The sequence below is a fragment of the Enhydra lutris genome, unplaced genomic scaffold, assembly GCF_002288905.1.
Source record: "Enhydra lutris kenyoni isolate GAN:26980312 unplaced genomic scaffold, ASM228890v2 scaffoldscaffold17, whole genome shotgun sequence".
NCBI classification, from domain to species: Eukaryota; Metazoa; Chordata; class Mammalia; order Carnivora; family Mustelidae; genus Enhydra; species Enhydra lutris.
This window is the reverse complement of record NW_019154101.1, coordinates 42,172,014-42,196,050: the sequence shown is the minus strand read 5'-3', so window position 1 is coordinate 42,196,050 and position 24,037 is coordinate 42,172,014. Positions and strand designations below refer to the sequence as shown.

Sequence of the window (24,037 nt, the reverse complement as noted above, 5' to 3'; positions counted from 1 at the left end):
ACGCACAGCCGGATCAATGTTACCAATCCAGGCTACTCCAATTGCGTAAAACAGGGCATCAGAGACACAACTCTCTCTGTGAGCTCAGTGAGCATTCCGTATCTGGTGGACACGTGGTTCTTTCTTCTGTATTCAAACACCACCCACGCGTCTTTTACTTTTAACTTTATTTGGCAAAGCAGCACTGCATAAACTGTTCAGTGACCGGGCCCCAGCTTATACAGCATGGTAAATTCATATACATTATCAGCAGCAAATTAGAAACAGAAAAAACGATACTGAGCTACAAGTCTCCTAAAACTGTAAAGAGGGAAAGGAAGAACTATGTTAGTTACGTCCAATCTGAACAGCTAAGTGTGGTAAAGGACATCACCTGCCATCTTCTCAAGTCTTAATATTTACAAATGCTTAGTTTTAAGGTAACAAAGCAGCTGATTGTATCTACAACATGCTACTCTACGACACCACATCCAAAGCTTTAAAAAGGAAGCTCATCTCTATTTTCTTAGTGGCAGCTAACAGACATCCAAAAACCAGGAATCTGAACTTGTGAACGGTGGTGTTACCTGATATGCACAAGAGCATTTTGATAAATTAATATCGAAACAGAATTAAGTGTCTAAGAAAAACCACTCCTCGAAATTAATTCACAAACTAAGTCTTCCATTTAGTGGAACCCCGTCTTTTAATATTTTAAAGTAAAATGTGGGCGTGTTAAAGTAATAATACACAAATTTATACTCTGCTTCGTTCTTTCACCAACTCGGCTTCTGTGCCTCTTTGAAGAACTAGAAACCCTACAAAACCACACATTTTCATGCTGAAAATAATAGTGTAACGAAGTCCAAAACAAGCTGTGATGCTGTTGGTTTTCAAAAAGCTCTGAGGACTGAGATGAGCAATCCACTGTAATATTATATACTGGTCAAGCTGATGGCGCTTTTACAGTTCATCCCTGGGGGTAAAAAGAGAAATATGTAAGTAGGCGTTACGTACTACAAAATTTGGCTTTCTAATAATTTAGATACAATTAGTAAGTAAATAAAAACACACCCATCCCCAAGCATTTAAAAAAAAAAAAAAAAAAGCAAACAGCCCCAAGTCAAAGCAAAAATGGAAGTCAGCCATCCGAACATCTCTCATGCTACTCCAGAATGAAATATGAGACCTGAAGGCCCTGGAGTCATTAGTTTTTGCTCTGAAGGTACCTTTCTTCCTCCAAGGCCAAAAATTCAAAGAAATTTTAACTTTTAGACCTAGGATCTTGCTAATACTACTTATCATAAAATGGTGATGGGTATTTAGAGTTGGAATCATTTTTTTAGTTACATTGACAAAACTGGACAAAAATGTGGTCTTTTGCTTAGACTATCTGCTAACAAATGCTGAGTGGGTCATTCTCAACCCAAACTCTGGGAGAAAAAGCATCCTGTGTAGATGGCATCTGTCAGCTGATTTCAGAAGGCAGTTTCTCAGCTCTAAAGGAAACCACTCCCTCAGCCGGGTGCAGCACTGTACCAGCCAGTGCCAGCGAGGGAAGGAAGGAAGGAAGGATGCAGCCGCAAGTGCATGGCATGTAAATTATACCTCATTAAAGCTGTTAAAAGTAAAAAAATAAAGCTACCAAAAGAGCCAAAAAGCTTCATATTTCAGGATAATCTGAGTGACAAAAACATTGTTCAACACTCAACACTCAGGGGTGAAGAATTACGATGTTTACAACTAAATCTCAAATGATTTCAAGAAAAAATATGACCTGTGTGTATATAGAGAGAGAAAGAGGGAGCAAGAAAGCATATGTGGAAAAATGTTAACAACTGGTAACTCTGGATGAAGAGATTCAGGAAGTCTTCATACTATTCTTACAATCTGTCTGTAATAAAAATTAAAAAGTTTTTTAAAAGTTAAAATAAGTTTGAAGGGAAAATAAAGAACTAAGATTTTCCAGGTACGTGGTGAATTAAGGGACTATAAGATAATATGCTTCTTTTTAAAAACTGAATTTTGTAAATTGTGTGAGAAATTATTTTAAAGATTATGTTTCCCATAAGCTGCCACTGTTATGGAGGACTGGATTATCTGTTTAATGACAAATTACCAGTTCTGGTTGCTCTTAATATATTCTTCTAAATAATTTAAGCACTATAATTCTCATAGAATAGATTTTACTTAAATTCATGCAAGCATTAAAATATTTAATCTACAAAGAGTTCATTTGCAAAGTGCTCTATTCATAAATTCATTTGTGCTTTTTAAAATGTGAATTGAAGATACTATTGTTTTTGTAAAATAATATACCATATTTGACTTGCCTATTGCAAGGCATTAAGGATATTATAAATAAATATCCTTACTGCCCAACAACACAGTACAAACATTTCCAAATATCCTCTTCAATTAAAAAAATTTTTTTAAAAAGGAAAATGATAGAAACTCTCAATAAACTGGGTAGAGAGGAAACGTACCTCAACATAATAAAGGCCATATATGACAAGCCCACAGCTAACATCATACTCAGTGGTGAAAAGCTGAAAGCTTTTCCTCTAAGATCAGGAACAAGACAAGGATGCCCACTCTCGCCACTTTTATTCAACATAGCACTGGAAATCCTAGCCAGAGCAATTAGGCAAGAAAAAGAAATAAAAGGCATCAAAATCGGAAAGAAAGAAGTAAAACTATCTCTTTTTGCAGACAACATGTTATATATAGAAAACCCTAAAAACCACAAAAAAAGTCAAAACTAATAAACTAATTCAATAAAGTTGCAGGAAACAAAATCAGTATACAGAATTCAGTTGTGTTTCTATACACCAATAATGAACTATCAGAAAGAGAAATTAAGAAAACAATCCCATTTATAATTGCATCAGAAAAGAATACAATGCCTAAAATAAATTTAAACAAGGTGAAAGATCTGTACACTGAAAAGTATAAGACATTAATGGAAGACACAATGCTTTTGGATTGGAAGAATGAATACTTTTAAAATACCCATACTACCCAAAGCAATCTACTGATTCAATGTAATCCACATCAAAATCCCAACAGCATTTTTCACAGAAACAGAACAACCCTAAAATTTGTATAGAACCATAAAAGGCCCCAAAGAGCCAAAGCAATCTCTAGAAAGAACAAAGCTGGAGGTATCACTCTTTCTGATTTCAAACTATATTATAAAACTCTAATAATCAAAACAGTATGGCAGTACCATAAAAAGAGATACATGGGTCAGTGAAACAGAATAGAGGGCCCAGAAATAAACCCACACATATATAGGCAATTAATTACAGAGCCAAGAACATACAGTGGGGAAAAGATAGTGTCTTCAGTAAATGGTGCTGGGAAAACTAGAAAGCCACATGCAAAAGAATGAAACTGGATGGCCATCTAACACCACACACACAAAAAATCAACTCAAAATGGATTAAAGACTTGAATGTAAGACCTCAAACCATAAAACAAAACTTAATGTGGTAATTATCTTGTAGTATATACATATATCAGATCACTATATTGTACGTGTAAAAGTAATATAATTCTATGTCAATTATATCTCAATAAAACTGGAGGAAAATCATATTGTAAGAAAGCTAACAGTGTGCGACAATGTTGATAACACTTAATAAAATGGAAAAAGGATATTACAATATAATGGTACTATATGATCTCAAGATTAAAAAAAGATATATAAAGAACTATGGACAAAAGAGTAAAAAAAAATATCAAAATGTTAGTAGTGGTTATCTCTAGGTTCTGGGACTGTCGGTGATTTTTATTTCATCCTTTGTACTTCTAAAAATTTTTACATTACAAATGTATTATTTTGGTAGTCAGAAACAGTATTATTAAAAACAAAGAAAATGTACAGCACTAAAAAAAAAAAGAAAAAAGAAGTTAAGTCTATAGATCTAAATTTTAACATTTAGGGTGCCAAGGAAAACCAAAAATTTGACATTTGGCAAAGAAAACCAAAAATTTGACATTTCTTGTAAATGTCACATCCTAATACTCCAAAATCTATATAACTTTCAAGTCATTTACTTTTCCACTTAATATTCCATATTTTACATAACTATCATCATCTGATTTACATGTGTAGATCACTGACAATAAAAAGTATTATGTCCTAAATTTCTAGAAGGTCTCTTTATTATATATGTGCTAAACATATTCGTTAGGTTAATAACTATATATTATTTTATTATATAATGTACAATTATATATAACTTATTTATTAGGTTAATAACTCTAACCTACTAACATTAGTATTATATATTCTTTATCAAGAACGAGAAGATGCCACCAAGAAACAACAATCAAAATCCATGAATGGGTTCTACTTAATGGGATTTCTGAGATAATAAAGCAAATTATATAAAGCATTATGAAAGACATAAAAAGAATTCCAAAAGCAACAACATGTATCCCTGCCTTTAAGATGCAAAATGTCATAATGCTGTAATGTATGTAAAGAAATTAAAAAGGGACAATCTAGAACAATATGACTACAGGAACAATTGGATACCCTAGGACCTACCCCATCAATCTTAGAAATGCCCAACCAATTCATAACTTGTTTTTCATGTGCATATGGCACTTTGAGATGACACTGATAACCAAAGCACTTACAGAATGAGAATCCAGAAACATTACTCAGTTTCACAAACCAGAGATGGACTTATTCCATTGACTCTTGTGACCATTAAAAACAAAAAACTTGGGGCGCCTGGGTGGCTCAGTGGGTTAAAGCCTCTGCCTTCGGCTCGGGTCATGATCCCAGGGTCCTGGGATCGAGCCCCGCATCGGGCTCTCTGCTCCATGGGGAGCCTGCTTCCTCCTCTCTCTCTCTCTGCCTGCCTCTCTGCCTGCTTGTGATCTCTGTCTGTCAAATAAATAAATAAAATCTTAAAAAAAAAAAAAAACTTACCAGATGATGAACAAAATATTTCTACATATACTTATGTAAAATAAAATACAAATTTAAAAAAATATGAAGAGTTTACGAAGCAACTAATACAACTACTACACATTCATAGTCATGAACAGAATACCACAGGTTCTAGGTCTATGGCTCATATATCTGATGTTGTCTCCCCTTTTATGACTCCACCAAAATTATGTGACATTTTTCGACGTATACAGAAATGTAAGTCTACATTCAGGCTTTGGGCTTTATTTGGCATGAGAACTCGGCATGTCCACTGGGGCATATTTCCCCCAGATAGTTCCTACCACCCCTCCTCAGCAAAGATTGGATCTCACCCTCAGGGGGCATGGCAACTAGCTCTGGATTCCCCAGGAAGAGAAGGATGGAAGGCTGGTGAAAAGCAAGAGAAGGTCCAGAAGCAAGCATGGGATGCGCTGTTAAATTAATCCTGAAGAAAATCTGAAAGAACAGAGATCACTTAACCTGGCAATAAAACGGACTAGGAGCTTTTGAGATCGTAATTCCCAGATGTAGGCTGGACACTGAAAAAATGGTAAGTGACTCTTTTCAACCCCATTCTATCCTTACTACCACTGCCTTAATTCAGGCCACCACCATTTCACCCTTAACTTGCTACAACCACATTCTGTTTCTAAAAGTCATTCTGCCCCCTTCCAATCTACTCTCTATACCACAGCCAAAGTCATCTTTCTGAAATATAATTCTGATTACTTCACTGTCTGGCTTCAACACAATTGCTCCCTTCTAAACACACTACACTCTAATTGCCTGTTTGTTTTCTGTAGATTTTTTGGGGGGATCTCCCATGTGACTATAAGTTCCACAAGAATGGTTAGTTTCAAATTCTCAGCTAAGTAACCATGGCCCTAGTACAGTCCCTGATCTCAGTGAGTTCCAGGAAAATTGTTTCCTCCCCTTATAGCCTATCATGGTAGGTTCCTGGACCCTGGGTATGTCAATGTCTTTTCCAGATTCCCATAACCTTTCCCACATTTCTTTGAACGACCCTTCACTAAAATCGTTTCAAATCCAAGCTGAGCATACCTTCTGTTCTGGACCCTGACAGTCTAAGAATACAAAAAGAAGTAGCATATTAATGGTCTCTTTTGATTTTAAGTAACTGTTGTTGCTTTACCCTTTGAAACACCCTATTTTCTAGTAATTTCTTTTAGTACAAAAGATACTTAATGTGGCAGTTGTTTTTTCCAATTTTGTTTTCAGATTTTGTTTCACCTATACATTCTTTAAACCTGTATTCTTTAAATGTAGAGATTTACAATTAAGTAACTGATCATCTTTGGGGACAGCTAGATGGCCCAGCTGGTAGAGCAAGCGACTCTTGATCTCAGGGTCATGAATGCAAGCCCCACAGTGGGCACAGAGCTTACTTAAAACAAAACAAAAAAGACCCACTACATCTTTGGATGTAGGAAAATGTGTCTGAACAAACAGAAAATTTACAACAGAATTTGGAATTCCTCCTGGTACAATTAGAGAAAAGTTTCCAGTGATACATATGTGTAAAATTGCTCAATCTTTTAAAAAGTTGAAAACCAAAAAGAAAAACAAGCATATATATTTAAATATTTGGTAAATGACTAAATATATTTGGTAAATGACTTTTCCATAAATTTAAAAATTATTCTAAATTTAATACAAAGAGTTTAGTTTTATAAGGGGTGGATACAGGTGTTGTGGAAACCTAGAGCTTTTATGACCTGGGAAGGGGGGGAACCTCTCCATGAAGGGAAAAAAAGGACTAAAAACAAGACTGGCTGGGAGGCCCCTTAGCATGTGAAGGTCCTGAGGCTTAAGTTTCATTTGCTTCATGCTAAATCCACGTCTGGTTATAAAAACAAAATACCATTGTAATTCCTTCATCATCAAACTACAAGGGAATGTTCAATACTAGTATTCACTGTATATAAAAAGAAAACTTTTTGGACACATGGGTGGCTCAGTGGGTTAAAGCCTCTGCCTTCAGCTCGGGTCATGATCCCAGGGTCCTGGGATAGAGCCCCACATTGGGCTCTCATCGGGGGAGCCTGCTTCCCCCTCTCTCTCTGCCTGTCTCTCTGCCTACTTGTGATCTTTGTCTGTCAAATAAATAAATAAAATCTTTAAAAAAAAAAAAAGAAAAGAAAAGAAAACTTTTCAATGCTTAATGAAAATCTGAACTCTCACTTGATGTCAAATTTTGGTAAGTTCACTGTATATTTGCCCCTTTTACACAACAGCAACTATACAATTATGTAACAACATAACCATACTAGAAGCAAATCAAGGAAGGCTGTAATAGTTGTTAATAACTATATGATTTTAACTGACAGGACTCATGGCTTTTTAATTTTTTTTTTAAAGAAGTGGCTGTGTTCCAGGTTAGAATTCAAAGAAAATAGCTAAATCCACATTATGTGAAGAATAAAGCAATTCCTAGTCAGATATCCCAGAAATGGCCAATCAGAGTGAAAAGAAAAATTAAGTTAGATTCATTATCATTTTTGCAATTAAACATTCAAAGGTATCTTTCCTCTTTCCAAAAAAAAAAAAAAAAAAAAATTAAGAAGTCTATGAAACTTATAATTACCATTTTACTCTTTAAAAAAATAATTATCTTAAAATAAGTACCTCTGTCAAATAAAGATCCTAAAACAAGGAAACTTGTAAAGTCTTTCTTATTCTGACACTGAATTTTAAATAGTCTTAGCTAGTGCCATCCTTACTTATTGTTCTCACTCCTTCCCACTGAAGAAACAGGGAGGGGAAGGGAGAAGAAGGAGAGAGGAAGGAGAGAAACCTTGGCTTTAGACAAAATACTCTGATAATGCTGAGACATAAAACACAAGGAGGCATTACAATGAGCCATGCTGTGCTGACGATTATGCTGCATGCTGTTGGCCCTTTGGGTGGGTTTGTGAGACCTGGGCACTGTGCTGGCTTTGCACTCACAGAATCCACTCCCCTCCCCAGGAATTCAGAGTGGCTTCAGAATGGGCTGGCCAGTTTTATAGACTGGCGAGAGGTTTATTCCTTATAGCGGCTCTGAAACAGGAGCTGAATGTAAAACAGGCACAGGTTGTTAGACAGGAATGTCAATGAACCTGATTGAAAGAGAGAAAGCAAAGCAAGCTGAGAGGAAGAATGTCCTCTCTGGGATTCTGACACCTTTGAAAACTGGGACAAGAGTATCTTTTCCCTTATTTTTCTTTGTAACAATGGTTCAATAGGGTATGAACAAGGCAGGAAAGGATGGCCCCTTCTCTTCAGACCAAAGCCTTTGTTTCCATGACCACAGAGCAGCTACAAAAATGATTTGTGAATACAGAAACAGAATAGCTGATAATAAAATATCCTTAGAAAGTTCTGAACTGTGGCTAAATGCCTCTTTAAAAAAAAAAAAAAAGGAAAAAAAAAAAACCCCACCTTTGTGCCAACCAAGTCTCACCCCCCTTTCCCAAAGATATGAGTTAAACCAAAAGAAGGGCAGACTCATGCAAAATTTTTCTAGATTTTTAATGTAGTGAATTTCTGATGTTAAAATGGAATAGCATAAAGGTGACAACCAAAAAAAGCAGCTCTTGTGGTCTAATGTCTTAGAATCCACACCCTTCACCTTGCATGTGTGGAAGAAGAAAGAGCAGAAGATAAAATCACTTCCACCTGGACCATTGCTTCTCTTTATCTGTTAAAGGCACGTATATCACTCCCATCAGGGGTTTCATCTTGACACTGCCGTCCTGTAGCTTGTCGTACTGCTCCAACATCTGGTTTCCACCTGCGGGACCAACTGGCAATATCAACCTCCCACCAGGCTTTAACTGGTCTATCAGCTGAAAAGAAGAAGGAAAAGAAAAAGACATGCACACCAAGTTACAAATTTTATATTGAGAGTCATTTTGCATCACCACAAACAACTTCCAGTGTCTGGGAGCAGAAAGCAGAAATGCACTTCATTTAGTATATCCATACTTTGATTGTTAAATTTATTACTCAAATCACTACCTATTCATTTACCTATAGACCTCCTCTACTAAACTACAAGTTCTCTGACAAGAGGGACTGTGATGTTATTCATCTTTGTGCGCCTGGTACCTAACATGGTACGTGGTACAACTGGAGGGCTCAGTATGAGCTAACCATATAATGTAGAGCTAGCCTCTTCAGAAGACCAAAGGCAAAGCAGAACATTTCAATGCCCGTACCCCTGTTTTGAATCTTTGTGGTCTGGAGTGGAGAAGGGAGCAGGGGACTGCAAAAATCAGCAAGGAGTCCCTATCCTGTCACTGTAGAATTTAGGGCATCACTGACCAAAAAATAAGGGAACCTCGGTTTTATGACTGAAGTTAAGAATACTGGCACCATGACAAAGGAAGGTAGAGCTGGAGTTCCTATAGCATCAGACTGAAGACACCCTTGTCAATGAAAAACCAAGACTACTCAGTGAAAGCCCTTCTGGTCAGAAAACTTTCAGGTCATATGTTAACATTTGAATATGGCCTTAGTAATGACTACTTATCAAACCCTGTAAGGGAGAAACTTTACTTTGGATGGGATTATCCCATAAAAGTGGGTCCTCAATGAAAATTTCAGTTGTCAGCAAGCCTATCTTATTTTTCCCATTTTAATTTTTACTCAAGTAATTCTTACAAGTATTCCTGGAGTTGTTTCTCTAAATGTCAAGGTTTACGATAAAATGAAGGAGACTTGCCCCCTAAATCCAGTCATTTTAAATATTTTAAATGCTTTTGGCTGGGTCATCAGTATTTACTTTTTTGTAGTGATTATTTCTAAAGCATGCCTTTCATCTTTTTCATTAACATATAACTGACATATAACATTATGTTAGTTTTAGGTGTATGACATATGGTTTGATAATATGTATATACCGCAAAATGATTACAAGTTTAATTAACAACCATCACCACAGATAGTTACAATTTTTTCTTTGTGATGAAGAGAACTTTCAAGACCTACTCACTCAGCAACTGTCAAATACACAATACAGTGTTGTTACCTACAGTCACCATACTGTAGTCTTTATGTTCTTATTTCAAATTATATGCTAGGTGAGGCCTGAGCTCTTATTCTGCTCCTTTCTCCTTTCCTCAATCCAACCAATATCATAATTTTTTAAAACCACTTTCAATTATGACTGTAAACATAATTTGCAGCTGAGCCAAGAGGTATCCAATGTCTGTTTCCTTTCTTAGACAACAGTTGTTTATCCTGCACTTAGAAACTGAAGCTCTTTCGGGGCATCTGGCTGGCTCATTAGAAGAGCACAACTCTTGATCTTAGGGCTGTGAGTTCAAGCCCCACACTGGGTGCAGAGATTACTTTAAAAGAAAAATGAATAAACTTTAAAAAAAAATGCAGCTCTTTCTTTTTTCACTCAATTTTTTGGGTAACTTTTTCTAAATATTTGTACCCTCCAACTTCTTCTCAATAAGATCTTCACAGTCAAACCTATCTAATTAGTGTTTTTTTCCCCCAAGATTTTATTTGTTTGTTTATTTATTTACTTACTTGACAGAAACAGAGAGAGAGAAAGAGCACACAAGCAGGGGGAGCAGTGGAGGAGGGAGGAGGAGAAGCTCGATGAGGGGCTTGATCCCAGGACACTGAGATCATGACCTGAGTCGAAGGCAGATGCTTAATTGACTGAGCCACCCATGCGCCCCTAATTAGTGTTCTGTTGTTCTTTGGTAGCTTCAAGTGCCTTCCTCCTCCAGTTCCAAATCTGGGCTGGTTAATCCCCAGCCCCACTGCACAACTCTCATCAGGAAAGGTCCCTTCTAACGCTGGGGACTCTTCATCATCTCTCTCCTGAGCCAGCTGTTCAACTTGCCCAGATTCCAGGGCTTGCTCTTTCTGGTTTTCCCTACCATCTCTCTCCTCCCTCATTTTTAAAAAAGATTTTATTTATTTATTTGACAAAGAGGGACACAGCAAGAGAGGGAACACAAGGGAGGGACACAGCAAGAGAGGGAACACAAGCAGGGGGAGTAAGAGAGGGAGAAGCCGGCTTCTTGCCCCTGAGCAAGGAGGCCGATGTGGGGCTCAATCCCAGGATCCTGGGATCATGACCTGAGCCGAAGGCAAATGCCTAATGACTGAACCACCCAGGTGTCCCTATTCCCCCTCATTTTTTGGCATTAAAACAATTCCTTTAGAAGTATTCCGAAATAGTGCATGGAGTATTTTAAAAGAGAGAGACTGAGATTTGCAAATCTAAAACTATATTTAATGTATTTGACAATATGTGTGGGCACAGAATTCAAGGTTGGAAATAATTTTCAGCTGAGAATTATGAGAGTTTGTTCCTCTGACTTATTGATTCTAATGCTGCTGCAGTCTGATGCCTTTCTGATTACCAATCCTTAACAGATTATGATTTGTTGTTCTGGGAACTTTCAGAATCTTTTCTTTATCACTCTACAGTTTTATGGTGATATTATGGGGTTTTTTCCCCTCTCTTTTTAGAAAAAAATTCATCATACTGGGTACTCAAACGATAGAATCATGGCCTTTGGTTCTTGGAAATTTTCTTACTTAGGGTTTAGGGCTTAGCACTAATTTTTCTCATAGAGAATTTCAAGCAGCAGCCCCTCTTAACAGATCCACACTTCATCTCTGACTTCCAAGATCCTCATGCTTCCGATTTCTAAGCTCTTTCCAAGTTGTACGGAGCAAATTGTTTCTTCAATAACCCCCTCTGCAGCCTCTTTGGCCCAACTTCCTCCACCCTCCCAAGTCAGTTACTGCTCCACCCACTTCCATCTGCATACATCACAGGGTTCAGGAGTGCAGGTATAATCTCCAAGATAATGAAACATGGAGTTTCTGTTTGCTGCTTTTCTAGTTGTTTTGAGGTGATATACAAAAGGAAGCATAAACATCTTTTCTGCTATCCTAAAACTGAAAGGTCCTCCCTTCAGCATGACTCTATTTATTTATATTTAGCATGTTTCTCTTTAATCAGGTGTTAAAGACCCCTACAATACTTCCAAGTGCTACTACAAACATTTAAATTCATACTGAGCTAGGGATGCCTGGGTGGCTCAGTCGGTTAGGCGTCTGACTCTTGATTTCGGCTCAGGTCATAAGCTCAGGGTTGTGAGATCAAGCCCAGAGTTGGGCTCCGTGTTTAGCAGGTCAGTGGGGTCAGTGAGGAGTCTGCTTCTCTCCCTCTCCCTCTGCCCCACCTCCTGCGTGCATACTCTTTCTCTCTCTAAAATAAATAAATAAATCTTTAAAACCGTATTGAGCTAAAGCCAGAAATGCCCTTCGAGATCATCTCAGGGACTTAATGGGGAAGATAAGCTCTGCAGTCAAGCCCCTTCATTTAAATACAGTTCTGTTTCACGTATTAACTGTTCCTACTAAGCTGCATTAAATTAAAAAAAAAAAGTTAAAAACCTACAGACCATGTGTCATATGCGAACATTCACTGAGCTATTCATTTATGACTTGTACATCTTTCTACAGCATATATGTTTTTAATTTTAAGTAAACTCTCCTTCACACATGGGGCTCAAACTCATGACCCTAAGATCAAGATTTGCATGCTTTACTGAGCCAGTCAGGCATTCCCTTTGCAGCATATCAACCCTTCAATTAAAATGTGTTAAAACCACCGGTTTATGGGGGGCCTAGGTGGCTCAGTGGGTTAAGCCTCTGCCTTCGGCTCAGGTCATGATCTCAGGGTCCTGGGATCAAGCCCAGCATCAGGCTCTCTGCTCAGCGGGGAGCCTGCTTCCTCCTCTCTCTCTCTGCCTGCCTCTCTGCCTACTTGTGATCTCTGTCTGTCAAATAAATAAATAAAATCTTTGAAAAAATTTAAAAAATAAAAAAATAAAACCATTGGTTTAGTTTTAAAAAGGAAACAAACAAACAACAACAAAAGGTAACAGGGCCAGAAAAAATAAGTAATTTTCTCAAAATCATTCAGTCAATAACCAGAACAAGTTCTCTAACTTTCAGCTTCTCATTAACTGATCTAAACATACAAATAAGAACTATTCCAGACTGGGGAGTGGCTGAGACTGGGCAGAAGTGTCACTCTTAGGCCCTAGTCATCCACTCCAGAATGGTGGAAAACTCCAGATACCATAGAAACTGAAGAACTCAATGAACTTAACCAGGGATTATTAAGGGCTGACAGAAGCTCATCAGTCTTCCTGAAATAGAAAACCAAGATTGGGGGTGCCTAGGTGGCTTATTCAGTTAAATATTCGACTCTTGATTTAGATTCAGGTCACGATCTTAGGGTCCTTGGATTAAGCCCCAAGTTGGGCTCTGCACGCAACTCAGAGTCTGCCTGAGTTTCCCCCTCATCCCCCTCCCTGCCTGTCGCACTTTCTCTCTAAAATTAAAAAAAAAAAAAAAATTTTTAAAACAAAAAACCAATTTTGTACTTAAATATTTTCTTGACTATGTAGCATACAATACTAGAATAGCCTTCCCTCTTGCTGTAACTATGCAAACCCTACTATTCTTTCAGATTCAGTTCTAATTCCATTGTATGTAGTCTCCTTAGACCATGTAAATAGTCTCCTTAACTGTTCACATAAAGTTCTCTCCCTCACTTGAACTTATGGTAGTACAAGGTTTCTTTTCCCTTCAATATATATTATATGCTAATGATACACTATCATTGCATTAATTTTCCTGTTATATGTACGACACATTTCTTCTAGAATATAAGCTTTGTGAGGCTAAAATGTATGACAAATACCTCCTGGTTTCACGCATGCACTTAGCAATCTTGCACATTCTGGTATTTCACAAAACACCAAGTGATTATCGTATCTGGAACTCCAGATGGATTTTCCTAACTCCACTGGCATACTAGTTCTTAGAAGGATCAAATGCGATTTCAAGTAAGACAGCCACGAACTACGATTTAGTAATTTTCCAAGTCATTTATACAACTCTTCACATATGAAAAAAAAACTGCTTACTAAGTGTGATTAAATGCGTGACATAAAAGTCTAATTATGTTTTGATCATCTAGAAGTCATTTCTCTTAAGTCTTTTACAGCTGTAGTTGATGCAAGCACAGAAACACAGGAAAAGACCCAACTCACTGCCTGCGGCACAACTGGCGCTGCAGCTCCTACATGAATAGCATCATAAGGGGCTTCTTCAGCGTACCCCATTCTTCCATCCCCCACTGAAAGAAAAAAAATTATGCTTTAAAATCTGTTCAGAAAGAACTACCCAGTGTGAACAATTACAGGAGGCTTAAAGCAGAGCAAAGAGAAACTTTTAATAAATGATGTGGGGACAACTGGATATTCATGTGGAAAAAATATACCCTTGAATCTCTATCTCTTACATGCACAAAAATCAATGTCAGACAGATCAAAGATCTAAATGGGAAAAGCTAAAATAATGCCTCTGCGAAATAAGACAGGGACATAGCTTCATGATTTTATAGTCTTTTTTTTTATGATTTTTATTCATTTATTTGTCAGAGAGAGAAAGAACACAAGCAGGGATAGTGGCAGGCAGAGGGAGAAGCAGGCTCCCCAGTGAGCAGGGAGCCCGATGTGGGGCCTGATCCCAGTACCCTGGGATCACGAACTGAGCTGAAGGCAGATGCTTCATCGACTGAGTCACCCTGGTGTCCTGATTTTATAGTAGCCTTAAAGAAGACACAGAAGGGGAGCTTAGGTGGCATAGTTGGTTAAGCATCCAATCGGTGTTAGGTCAGGTCGTGATCTTAGGGTCATGAGGTGGGGCCCTATATGGGGCTCGGCACTCAACAGAAGCGTGCTTCAGATTCTGTCTCCCTCTCCCCCTGTCCCTCCCACTCGTGCTCACTCTCTCGCACTAAAATAAATAAATTAATTTTTTTAAAAAAGGACACAGAAAACACTAGAAAAAGCTATTAAGTCTGATACATTAAAATTAAGTATTTCTATTGGGGTGCTTAGGTGGCTCAGCCCATTAAGCATCACGATCCCAGGGTCCTGGGATGGAGCCCTGCGTTGGGCTTACTGCTCAGCAGGGAATCTGCTTCTCCCTCTGCCCCTCCCCCCACTTGAGCATGCACTCTTTCAAATAAAAAAATAAACAAAATCTTAAAAAAGTAATATTAAGTATTTCTATTAATCAAGAAGCACCAATATGAGTGAAAAGGCATGCTGCAGAGTGAAAGAAAAGATTTAATATGTATAAATAAAGGGCTAATCTGTAGAGGTCCTATGTATCAAAGAAAAATATAAACAACTCAATATCTGAACAAGACATTTCACAAAGGAAGACATCCAAATGGTCAAGCGTATGAAACAGTGTTTGACTTCACCAGTTGGTAGGAAAATACAAAATTAAAATCACAAAGACTTACTACTATACACTCACTAAGTGGGTAAAAAGAAAAACCTAGCAATACCAAGTGTTGATAAAACAAAGAGCACTAACTCTTAATCTCACAAAACAAACTGAGGGTTGGGGGGGGAGCTTGGGAGAGGGGGATGGGGTTATGGACATTGGGGAGGGTATGTGCTATGGTGAGTGCTGTGAAGTGTGTAAACCTGGCGATTCACAGACCTGTACCCCTGGGGATAAAAATACATTATATGTTTATAAAAAAAAAAAAAAAGAACATTAAAAACAATGATACATTGCTGATGGAAATGTAAATTGGTTCAATCACTTTTAAAAAGTTTTGCAATGTGTATGGTTACCCTATGAACCTGCAATAATGCTCTACACAAATGAATGCTTGTCTGATGAGTGTACATACACATTTGGACCTCTGTCCTCATATGTTCACAGCAGTACTGTGAATATCCCCAAATTAGAAACAACCCAAAATATCCATCTACAGTAGAAGAAACAAACACATTTTGGTGATGTCCTTATAGTAGGATGTTATATAGCAAACAATAAAAATTAATTATACAAAAAAGATGAGTGAATCTTACAAACATAATATTGAATGAAAGAAGTCATTCATCATAGAATATATACTGTATGATTCTGTTTATCTAATGCTCAAAATTAAATTGAGCATCATTTATGGAAGTGCAACTAAGTAGTAAATACATAAAAGTAATGATGCTGGTTAGCACTTCTCCTGAAGGGAAAGAGTTCTGAGAAGAGAAAAGCAAGCAGGGGACATCCCAGCTACAAATGCTGTTCCCCTTTCTAGATCAGTGTGATGATGAAACAGGTATTTTTGCTAAGCTTCGCATTTATGCTCTCTGCATGTTTTAATGCTTGCTACTTCTCATAATAGTACAGTGTGCTCACATGGAAATATGTTCACTATATACTGCTGAAAAAAGCCAACTACGAATGTATGAGCCAATTAAAAAGAAACTGTGTATATGTATATTTTTTCATATGTATATTTATATGTCTACAAAACTTAAGATGGAAAAGGAGGGGTTTCTTTTTTATCTTACACATTTCTGCACTTTAAATTTTTCATAATGGACACTTGCTACTTTGCTATTACTTCTTCAAAAGCAATGAATAAAGAATTCACAACATGAGCATTTTCTGAAATGGTTAACAGTCATATCACCACCGTGGTCAAGGTACAGCCAGCATAATATTTTACAATAACTGTTTTCCTCACCTAGTACTTAAAAGTGAATGTTTAAAAATAAAAAAAGCAAAAACTAGCTTGAGTATTATTTAGCTTGCATGGGATCTTCTGAAAACAAAAATCCTCCAGAGAGGAAATTTTCAAAGTTTTCTGATACTCACCAACGAGTTGCACTCTCCCTGAAGACAAAAGCATTGGATCGTCCTTTCTGACATTATTTATTGAGTCATCTACTAGCTCTTTAATGTGGTCAATTCCTATGACTTTTCCACTAGAGCCAACCTGGAAATGAGGGAATAATTCAATAGCTCACTGGCCTAATTTGTCTTTCTGAAGTGTCATTAAAGTGTCTCCTCACCTAAAGTCACATTCTGCAATGAGAAATGAAGACAAACAGCTCAAGCCACCAATTAGATTGTTACTCAGTTTACTGTATTAACCAAATACAACTTTTTCAGTTATAACCCTCAAATGGATAATTACATCTCAGTAATTAAGGAGATGGAGGTACAAAAACTTGCAATACTAAAAAAAAAAATCCTTTCTTTGAGTTCTCATTTTTAAACCCCACACCCTGAAATAAGACTTAACTGATTAACTAATAATTGACAAATATTAAATGCTTATTATTAATATTAAATAAATTAAATGCTTAATAAGTACATAATAAATTAATATTAAGTACTTAAACTGCATTTAACTAATATTAAATGGTAGTTGGTAAAATCATTTTTAATTCAATTCCATCTAAAAGTGTGAGTTTAAACATTAAAATGTTACATAAAAAATTGTATAGAGATTTCTATACCCGATTCTATTGCCATATGTGGAAAATATAAAATACATAAAAATATAAAAAGGCCCCAAGTATAAATATGAATTGTAAAATAAATTTAACAAAATGTAAAGACTCTGAAGTCAGACAACCTGGGTTCACATCTAACCTTCATCACTTACAACTGTACAACCTTGGCAAGTTATTCTACGAATCAGGTTCCTCAGCTGTAAAATGACGAGGAAAAGGGTACATACCTCTTAAATGATGTGAAACTTAAAAAAAAGAATACATGAAAAGCACTTAGAACACTCACTAGCACATGGTAAATATGTGAAAGACATTAACACTACTTTTAAAAAGGTAACTCAGAAATCTAATGATTTTTAAGAGGTGAATTTTTCTCTAAAACCATAAATACATCAAACATCAAGAACATGTCATTAAGTAAATACTTTGTCTAAGCGTAAAAAAAAAATCCTGGGGTGCCTGGGTGGCTCAGTTGGTTAAGCATCTGCCTTCTGCTCAGGTCATGATCTCTGGGTCCTGGGACTGAGTCTTGTGTTGGGCTCCCTGCCCCGCTCTCCCTCTCTGCCCCTCCCCCTGCTCATGCTGTCTCTCTTGTGTTCTTTTCCAGCGCACACTCTCTCTCAAATAAATAAAATCCTAAAAAACCAAAAAATAAAAAAACCTGACATTCCATTAGGGAGCTTAACTTTTACAAAACAAGTAAGACAACTGAAAAGAAATACCTGAGTCGTCTTATGTAACAAGCACTGTTTCCCCATCAACGGGGAAAAAAAAAAATCAAGTAAAATTCCCACCCTCCCTGGAGCTTACATGCTGGTGGTCTGCCAGTTAAATATTTACAGCAAGCTAAACGGATTCTAAAAGATGCATCATCCATAAATCCCAACCTAACTAGACCAGAATCTTCCTATCTAGCCCTCAGGGACAAGATTTTTCGTAATAATCAAATTGATTTGATTATCTGAGCACAGGTAACTCCAGACTCACTCAGGAGAGTCACTAAGATAAGCCTCTGGTGATAAAACTCGAAGTATAATAAACAAGGCATTTTTCTAAGAGTACTTTTCTTAATATAAAAGAAGCTCTACTCTCATTTCTAATAACCCTGTAGGAGTGTTTGGAAATCAGATTCTCTACATCATTTTCTGCCAGCTGAGAATCTGGAAGAAGGCAGTCTGGAAGCTGCTGGTTGCCATCTTGTGATCACAAGGGAAGAGCCTGACTGAAGCCAACATTTGGCGGAAAGCAAAGCCAAACCAAGAACCAAAGAGAAACCCACTGTCAATAACAATGTCTGATCTTCTTTTGAATCCAGCCACACAAAAAGCCAGATACACTTTGGACTTTTCCATTATATAAACCAAATAAATTCCCCTTTGGGACCGAATTTGGACCATATCTTCTGTTATCTGCAACAACAAAAAAACCTAAATGATACATGTTCCAACTGCTATATTAGTAGAATTAAAACAAAACAAAAACCTCCAAAACTGCTAGTAAAAAAATGTATAGCCAAATATATAATATGCTTCTCCTGGAATGGAATGAAAAATAAAGCTCTTACCATACGTGCAAAACATGCAGTAAGGATTCCACTTCCAGATCCTACATCGAGAGCTTTAGCTCCTTCATGCAATTGATCAAATAGAAGTTCTAACGCATATGCATGCTGCCAAAAGAAAACAAAGCAAATACTCATTTCTTTTCAAGACTCTATAAAGTATATATACCATGGCATATAAAGTTTCCAACTTCATACCAATTTTTCTACTACTGTCACCTACCAAGATAATGAAAACACAACATATTATATACTTAGATTTACAGAATTATGTAAGAAAGTTTTCACTGATTAAATTACATTTATATAAAATGTTTTAGTAGGGGTGCCTGGGTGGCTCAGTGGGTTAAGCAACTACCTTCAGCTCAGGTTATTATCCCAGGGTCTTGGGATCCAGCCCCACATCAAGCCCCACCTCAGGGTCCCTGTTCAGCGGGGAGCTTGCTTCTCCCTCTCCCTCTGTTCCTCCTCTTTCTGCTCTCTCGCTCACACTCTCTCAAATAAAGAAATAAAATTCTTTAAAAAAATAAAATAAAATAAGATGTTTTAGTAAATTTAGATCTCCAGTGTGTGAATTTTTAAATTTTAATTAATTCAAAGTCAAAAGCTACAAAAGGATTTACAGTTAAGTCTCTACCCCACCCCTGTCCATCACCTTTCCCACCCCCAACCAATTTCACTCCCTAAAGGCAATCTATGTTGTCAGTTTCTTGTGATTCCTTTCAAACATACCTATTCTATGCATACACAAGCAAATATGTATCTATTTTTTAATTTACTATATCTTGAAGAACCTTTTTTTTTAAAGATGTTATTTATTTATTTGACAGAGAGAGATCGCAAGTAGGCAGAGAGGCAGGCAGAGAGTGGGGGGGGTTAGCAGGCTCCCTGCTGAGCAGAGACCCACCCCCCATGCGGGACTTGATCCCAGAACCCTGATATCATGACCTTAGCCAAAGGCAGAGGTCCAACCCACTGAACCACCCAGGCACCCCTTGAAGAACTTTTCTTATCAATACTTTTTTTTAAGGTTTCTTTTTAAGATTTTTATTTACTTATTTGACAGAGTGCAAGTGAGCACAAACAAGGGGAGCAGCAGGCAGAAGGAGAGGGAGAAGCAAGCTCTCTGCTGAACAGAGAACCCAATGTGGGTTCCTAGAACCCTGGGATCATGACCAGAACTGAAGGCAGCCATTTAACCGGCTGAGCCACCCAGGCGCCCCTTCCTTATCAATAATTAAATAGCCTGTTCATTCCTTTTTGAGGCTGAGAAGTATATTCTTGTACATATAATAAGAAAACCCACCCCCCAAAAAATCCCTAATGAGGGATATTTAACCTAGCTCCAATCTTCTGTAACAAAAGGGATGAAATAATCTTAAAAGCTGTACGTATAGGATAATATAATGATCTTTATAAAAATCTTATAAAGTGGGGCACTTGGGTAGCTCAGTCAGTTAAGCATCTGACTCTTGGTTTCGCCTCAGATCCTGATCTCATGGGTCATGAGATCGAGCCCCACACCCAGCTCCACACTCAGCAGGAGTCTGCTTAGATACTCTGCCCTTTCCCCCACTAGTGCACACACGCTCTCTCTCTCTCAAATAAATAAGTAAAATCTTTAAAAAAAAAAATCTTGGGGCACCTGGGTGGCTCAGTGGGCTAAAGCCTCTGCCTTCGGCTCAGGTCATGATCCCAGGGTCCTGGGATAGAGCCCCACATCAGATTCTCTGCTCAGCAGGGAGCCTGCTTCCCCCATTCCCCCCCACCCCGCCCACCCTTCCTGCCTCTCTGCCTACTTGCAATCTGTCAAATAAATAAAACAAAATCTTAAAAAAAAAAATCTTGTAAGTGTATGTATAGGATAAGTTCCTAGAAGAAGAACTGACGGGGGTCAAAGGATATATATTTTTATGTTTACAGTATATACAAATTACTAATTAAATAAAATCATATTGGATACACTTTAGACCAAACCAAGAAATAAAGCCTTTTCTACTCCCTCCTGTTTATAAACTTACATTTCAGTGCTTTTCCAAAATATGGAGTTAGAACTAATAAATATTATCTCAAAAGCTGTCCTTAAATGCCTGCTACGTTCATTATTAAAAATCATCAAATGGGGGGGTGCCTGGGTGGCTCAGCTGGTTTAGCAATTGCCTTCGGCTCAGGTCATGATCCTGGAGTCCCAGGATTGAGTCCCATAGCAGGCTCCCTACTCAGCAGGGAGACTGTTTCTTCCTCTGATCCTCCCCACCCCCACACTCGCTCTTTCTCTCATTCACTCTCTCTCAAATAAATAAAATCTTAAAAAAAAAATCAGCAGAGGGGCACCTGGATGGCTCGGTCTCTTAAATGTCTGACTCTACGTTTTGGTTCAGGTCATAATTTCAGGGTCATGGGATCGAGCCCTACAAAGGTCTCCATATTCAGCATGGAGTCTGTTGTTCCCCTACAACCCATTCTCTCTCTAGAATAAATAAAATATTTAAAAGGAAAAAAAGAAAAAATTTAAGCATTAGAAACAGGTAATGTTCAAAATGGAGGCCAGACTGTAAACTCCCTATTTAGAAAACTAATTTAGGTGACCAAAGCCTTAGAGCCTAAGGAACCAGCATGAGAGAGCCTGCTAGGACACAGGAAACGTTCTGATCTTCATCTAGGTGATGGTTACACATATACATATGTGAACATTCATTAAGCTATACACTTAAGATCTGTGTACTTTTCCGAGTGTGTATAATAATTTAAAACATTATCGAGGGGCACTTGGATGGTGCACTCAGTTAAGCATCTGACTCTTGGTTTCAGTTCAGGTCATGATCTCAGGGTCTTGGGATTGAGGCCCACGTCAAGCTCCACACTCAGCACGGAGTCTGCTTGTCCCTCCCCCTCTGTTCCTCCCCATGCTCTCTCTTTCTCTCTCTCTTTCAAATGGATAAATAAAATCTTTTAAAAAAGTAAAGTTATTGAAAAGACTTTATTCCAATCACTAAAAGTGGACGATCAGATACCATGCCCCCCCCTCCATGTGATGGAACAGAAAAAAACCATTAGGCAGTATTCTTGAAAAGGAAAAGGGAAAGAAAAAAAAAAAGGTGTGTGTGTCAGTGTGTGGGGGGTAATAAGTTAAAATATCACTAGGAAACAATTAACCAAATTTAGAATATGGGAAATTCTATAGGACAAACGGACAGGTTTGTTTTGTTTTGTTTTTAAGAATTTATTTATTTGAGGGAGATTGGAGAGGGAGGGAAAAAGCAAAGGGGAGGGGTAGAGGGAGAGGGAAACAGAAACTTAGGCAGACTCTGCCTTGAATGTGGAGCCCGACATAGGACTTGATCTCACAACCCTGAGATCAGGACCTGAGCTGAAACCAAGAATTGCACACTCAACCGACTATGCCACACAGACTCCCCCAAATGGATGAGTTTTGTCAATAAATAAGTGGTATTTTAAAAAATGAAGGGGTCTTTTAAAATTAAAAGGAACGAAAAAGAGTGAAAAAAACTAAAAAGATGCAAAGTCTGGACCTTGTTTGGATCCTGATTTAAGCAAATTAACCATAAAACAATGTTTTTGAAACACTTGGTATAGTCTGAGCAGAACTATGTGTAAGATATTAATATACTAAGGAACATTTTTAGGTATGATATAGTATTGCAGTCATGTTTTTAAAGTAATCAGATTTATACTTAAATATTTAGGGGTGAATAATATTATGTTTGGGATTTGTTTTTAAATAGTTCAGCAAGAACGAAACAAAGATAAAACAGGATTAACAAATTGTGGGTAATTATTAAAGGTGACGATGGCTACATGAGGGTTCATTATATTATTCTATTTATATATGTGGTGTTAGAAACTTCCACATTAAAAAGTTAAAACAGAAAAAGTTAAGGCTACTATTCCACAACTAATGTAAAAAAAGGCCTTTAATAGATACAACTATAAACAATCCCAAGGGTTTTCAAACAGTGTTCCAGAAAGTCATTAAGGTCCAAAAAAGCTCATTAGGGATAACACACAAATGCACACTGAAGGATGGGTGTGCTTTGGGGAAAGAGTTTTAGAGAACGAACTTTATCAATTTTTCACACAGACTGCTTTACAAAAGAGGCTCTTGACTGAAGAGTGAAAAACACTTATGTTATGAAAAAGAGTTCTGGATTAAATATAAATAGCAGCTTTCATCAGACTCTTACAATAATCAGTTATGAGGTTTAATAATTTCTACTAATAAGATAACAAGTATGGGCCTAGAATAGGGAAGTAGTCAAAGAAACAAAATAACTCCTGCAATATCTGACTTTCCTGATCCAGAAATCAAAGGACAAGAAGGAACTTTCTGAAGGTGCCAATCCTCAACCTACAGACAGTACTGTACCATCTTAATTCCAAAAAAGCCTCAGGAATCTTTTTTTACAGTACCACATTTGCATATAAGATTTGTTTTTTTTTTTTTTTAAAGGAAGTATGCTGGGGCGCCTGGGTGGCTCAGTGGGTTAAAGCCTCTGCCTTCAGCTCAGATCATGATCCCAGGGTCCTGGGATCAAGCCCCGAATCGGGCTCTCTACTCAGCAGGGAGCCTGCTTCCCCCACACACCTCTCTGCCTTCCTTTCTGCCTACTTGTGATCTCTATCAAATAAATTAAAAAAAAAAAAAAAAGAAGTATGCTGAGTTATTATTAAAGTCCCATCCAGAGGTAAAATGTCAAGGCCTTCAATCACAATTGCTAGCTTTTTTTATGCTTTTATCAGCCTAGCTAATATTTTTCTAGATAACCCATGTTTATCTCTAAATTCTTAAACTAAGCTTTTTAGAAGTTCTTTTTTTATATAATTATGAAAAATTTTAAACCCACAAATACACTGAATACACTTTTTTCCTTATATACAGTCACCAACTTTATATATTGTGCCAACTGTTTTTCAAAACCATCTGAAAATAGGCTGTAGACATCACGATACTTCACCCCAAAATACTTCAGCATGAATCTGCTAAAAAAACTAGGACATCTCCCTTTGCAACCACATCACCATTAACACACTCAAGAAAATAATCAATTTAGTATCCTCTAACATACACACCATACTCAAATTTCAACTGTCCCCAAAATGTTCTTTTTTTCTTTAATATTCTTTTTTTTTAAGATTTTA

At 37.3% G+C, this 24,037-nt stretch overlaps 1 protein-coding gene across 2 annotated transcripts in view; it reads right to left on the bottom strand.

Moving 5' to 3' along the window:
* Positions 1-666: 666 nt before the first annotated feature.
* LOC111147771 (protein-L-isoaspartate (D-aspartate) O-methyltransferase) overlaps positions 667-24,037 on the bottom strand; it is a 44,114-nt gene continuing 20,743 nt past the window's right edge. Inside the window, exons 4-8 of one of the 2 annotated variants that reach the window (XM_022503999.1) lie at positions 18,881-18,985; positions 16,673-16,793; positions 14,038-14,123; positions 8,562-8,778; positions 667-955 (exon numbers count right to left, since the gene is read on the bottom strand). In XM_022503999.1, coding sequence (XP_022359707.1) covers positions 8,599-8,778; positions 14,038-14,123; positions 16,673-16,793; positions 18,881-18,985 — 492 coding nt within the window. In that variant the 3' untranslated portion in view covers positions 667-955; positions 8,562-8,598. The remainder of the gene's footprint in view (positions 956-8,561; positions 8,779-14,037; positions 14,124-16,672; positions 16,794-18,880; positions 18,986-24,037) is intronic. The other variant, XM_022503998.1, reaches the window with a different exon arrangement.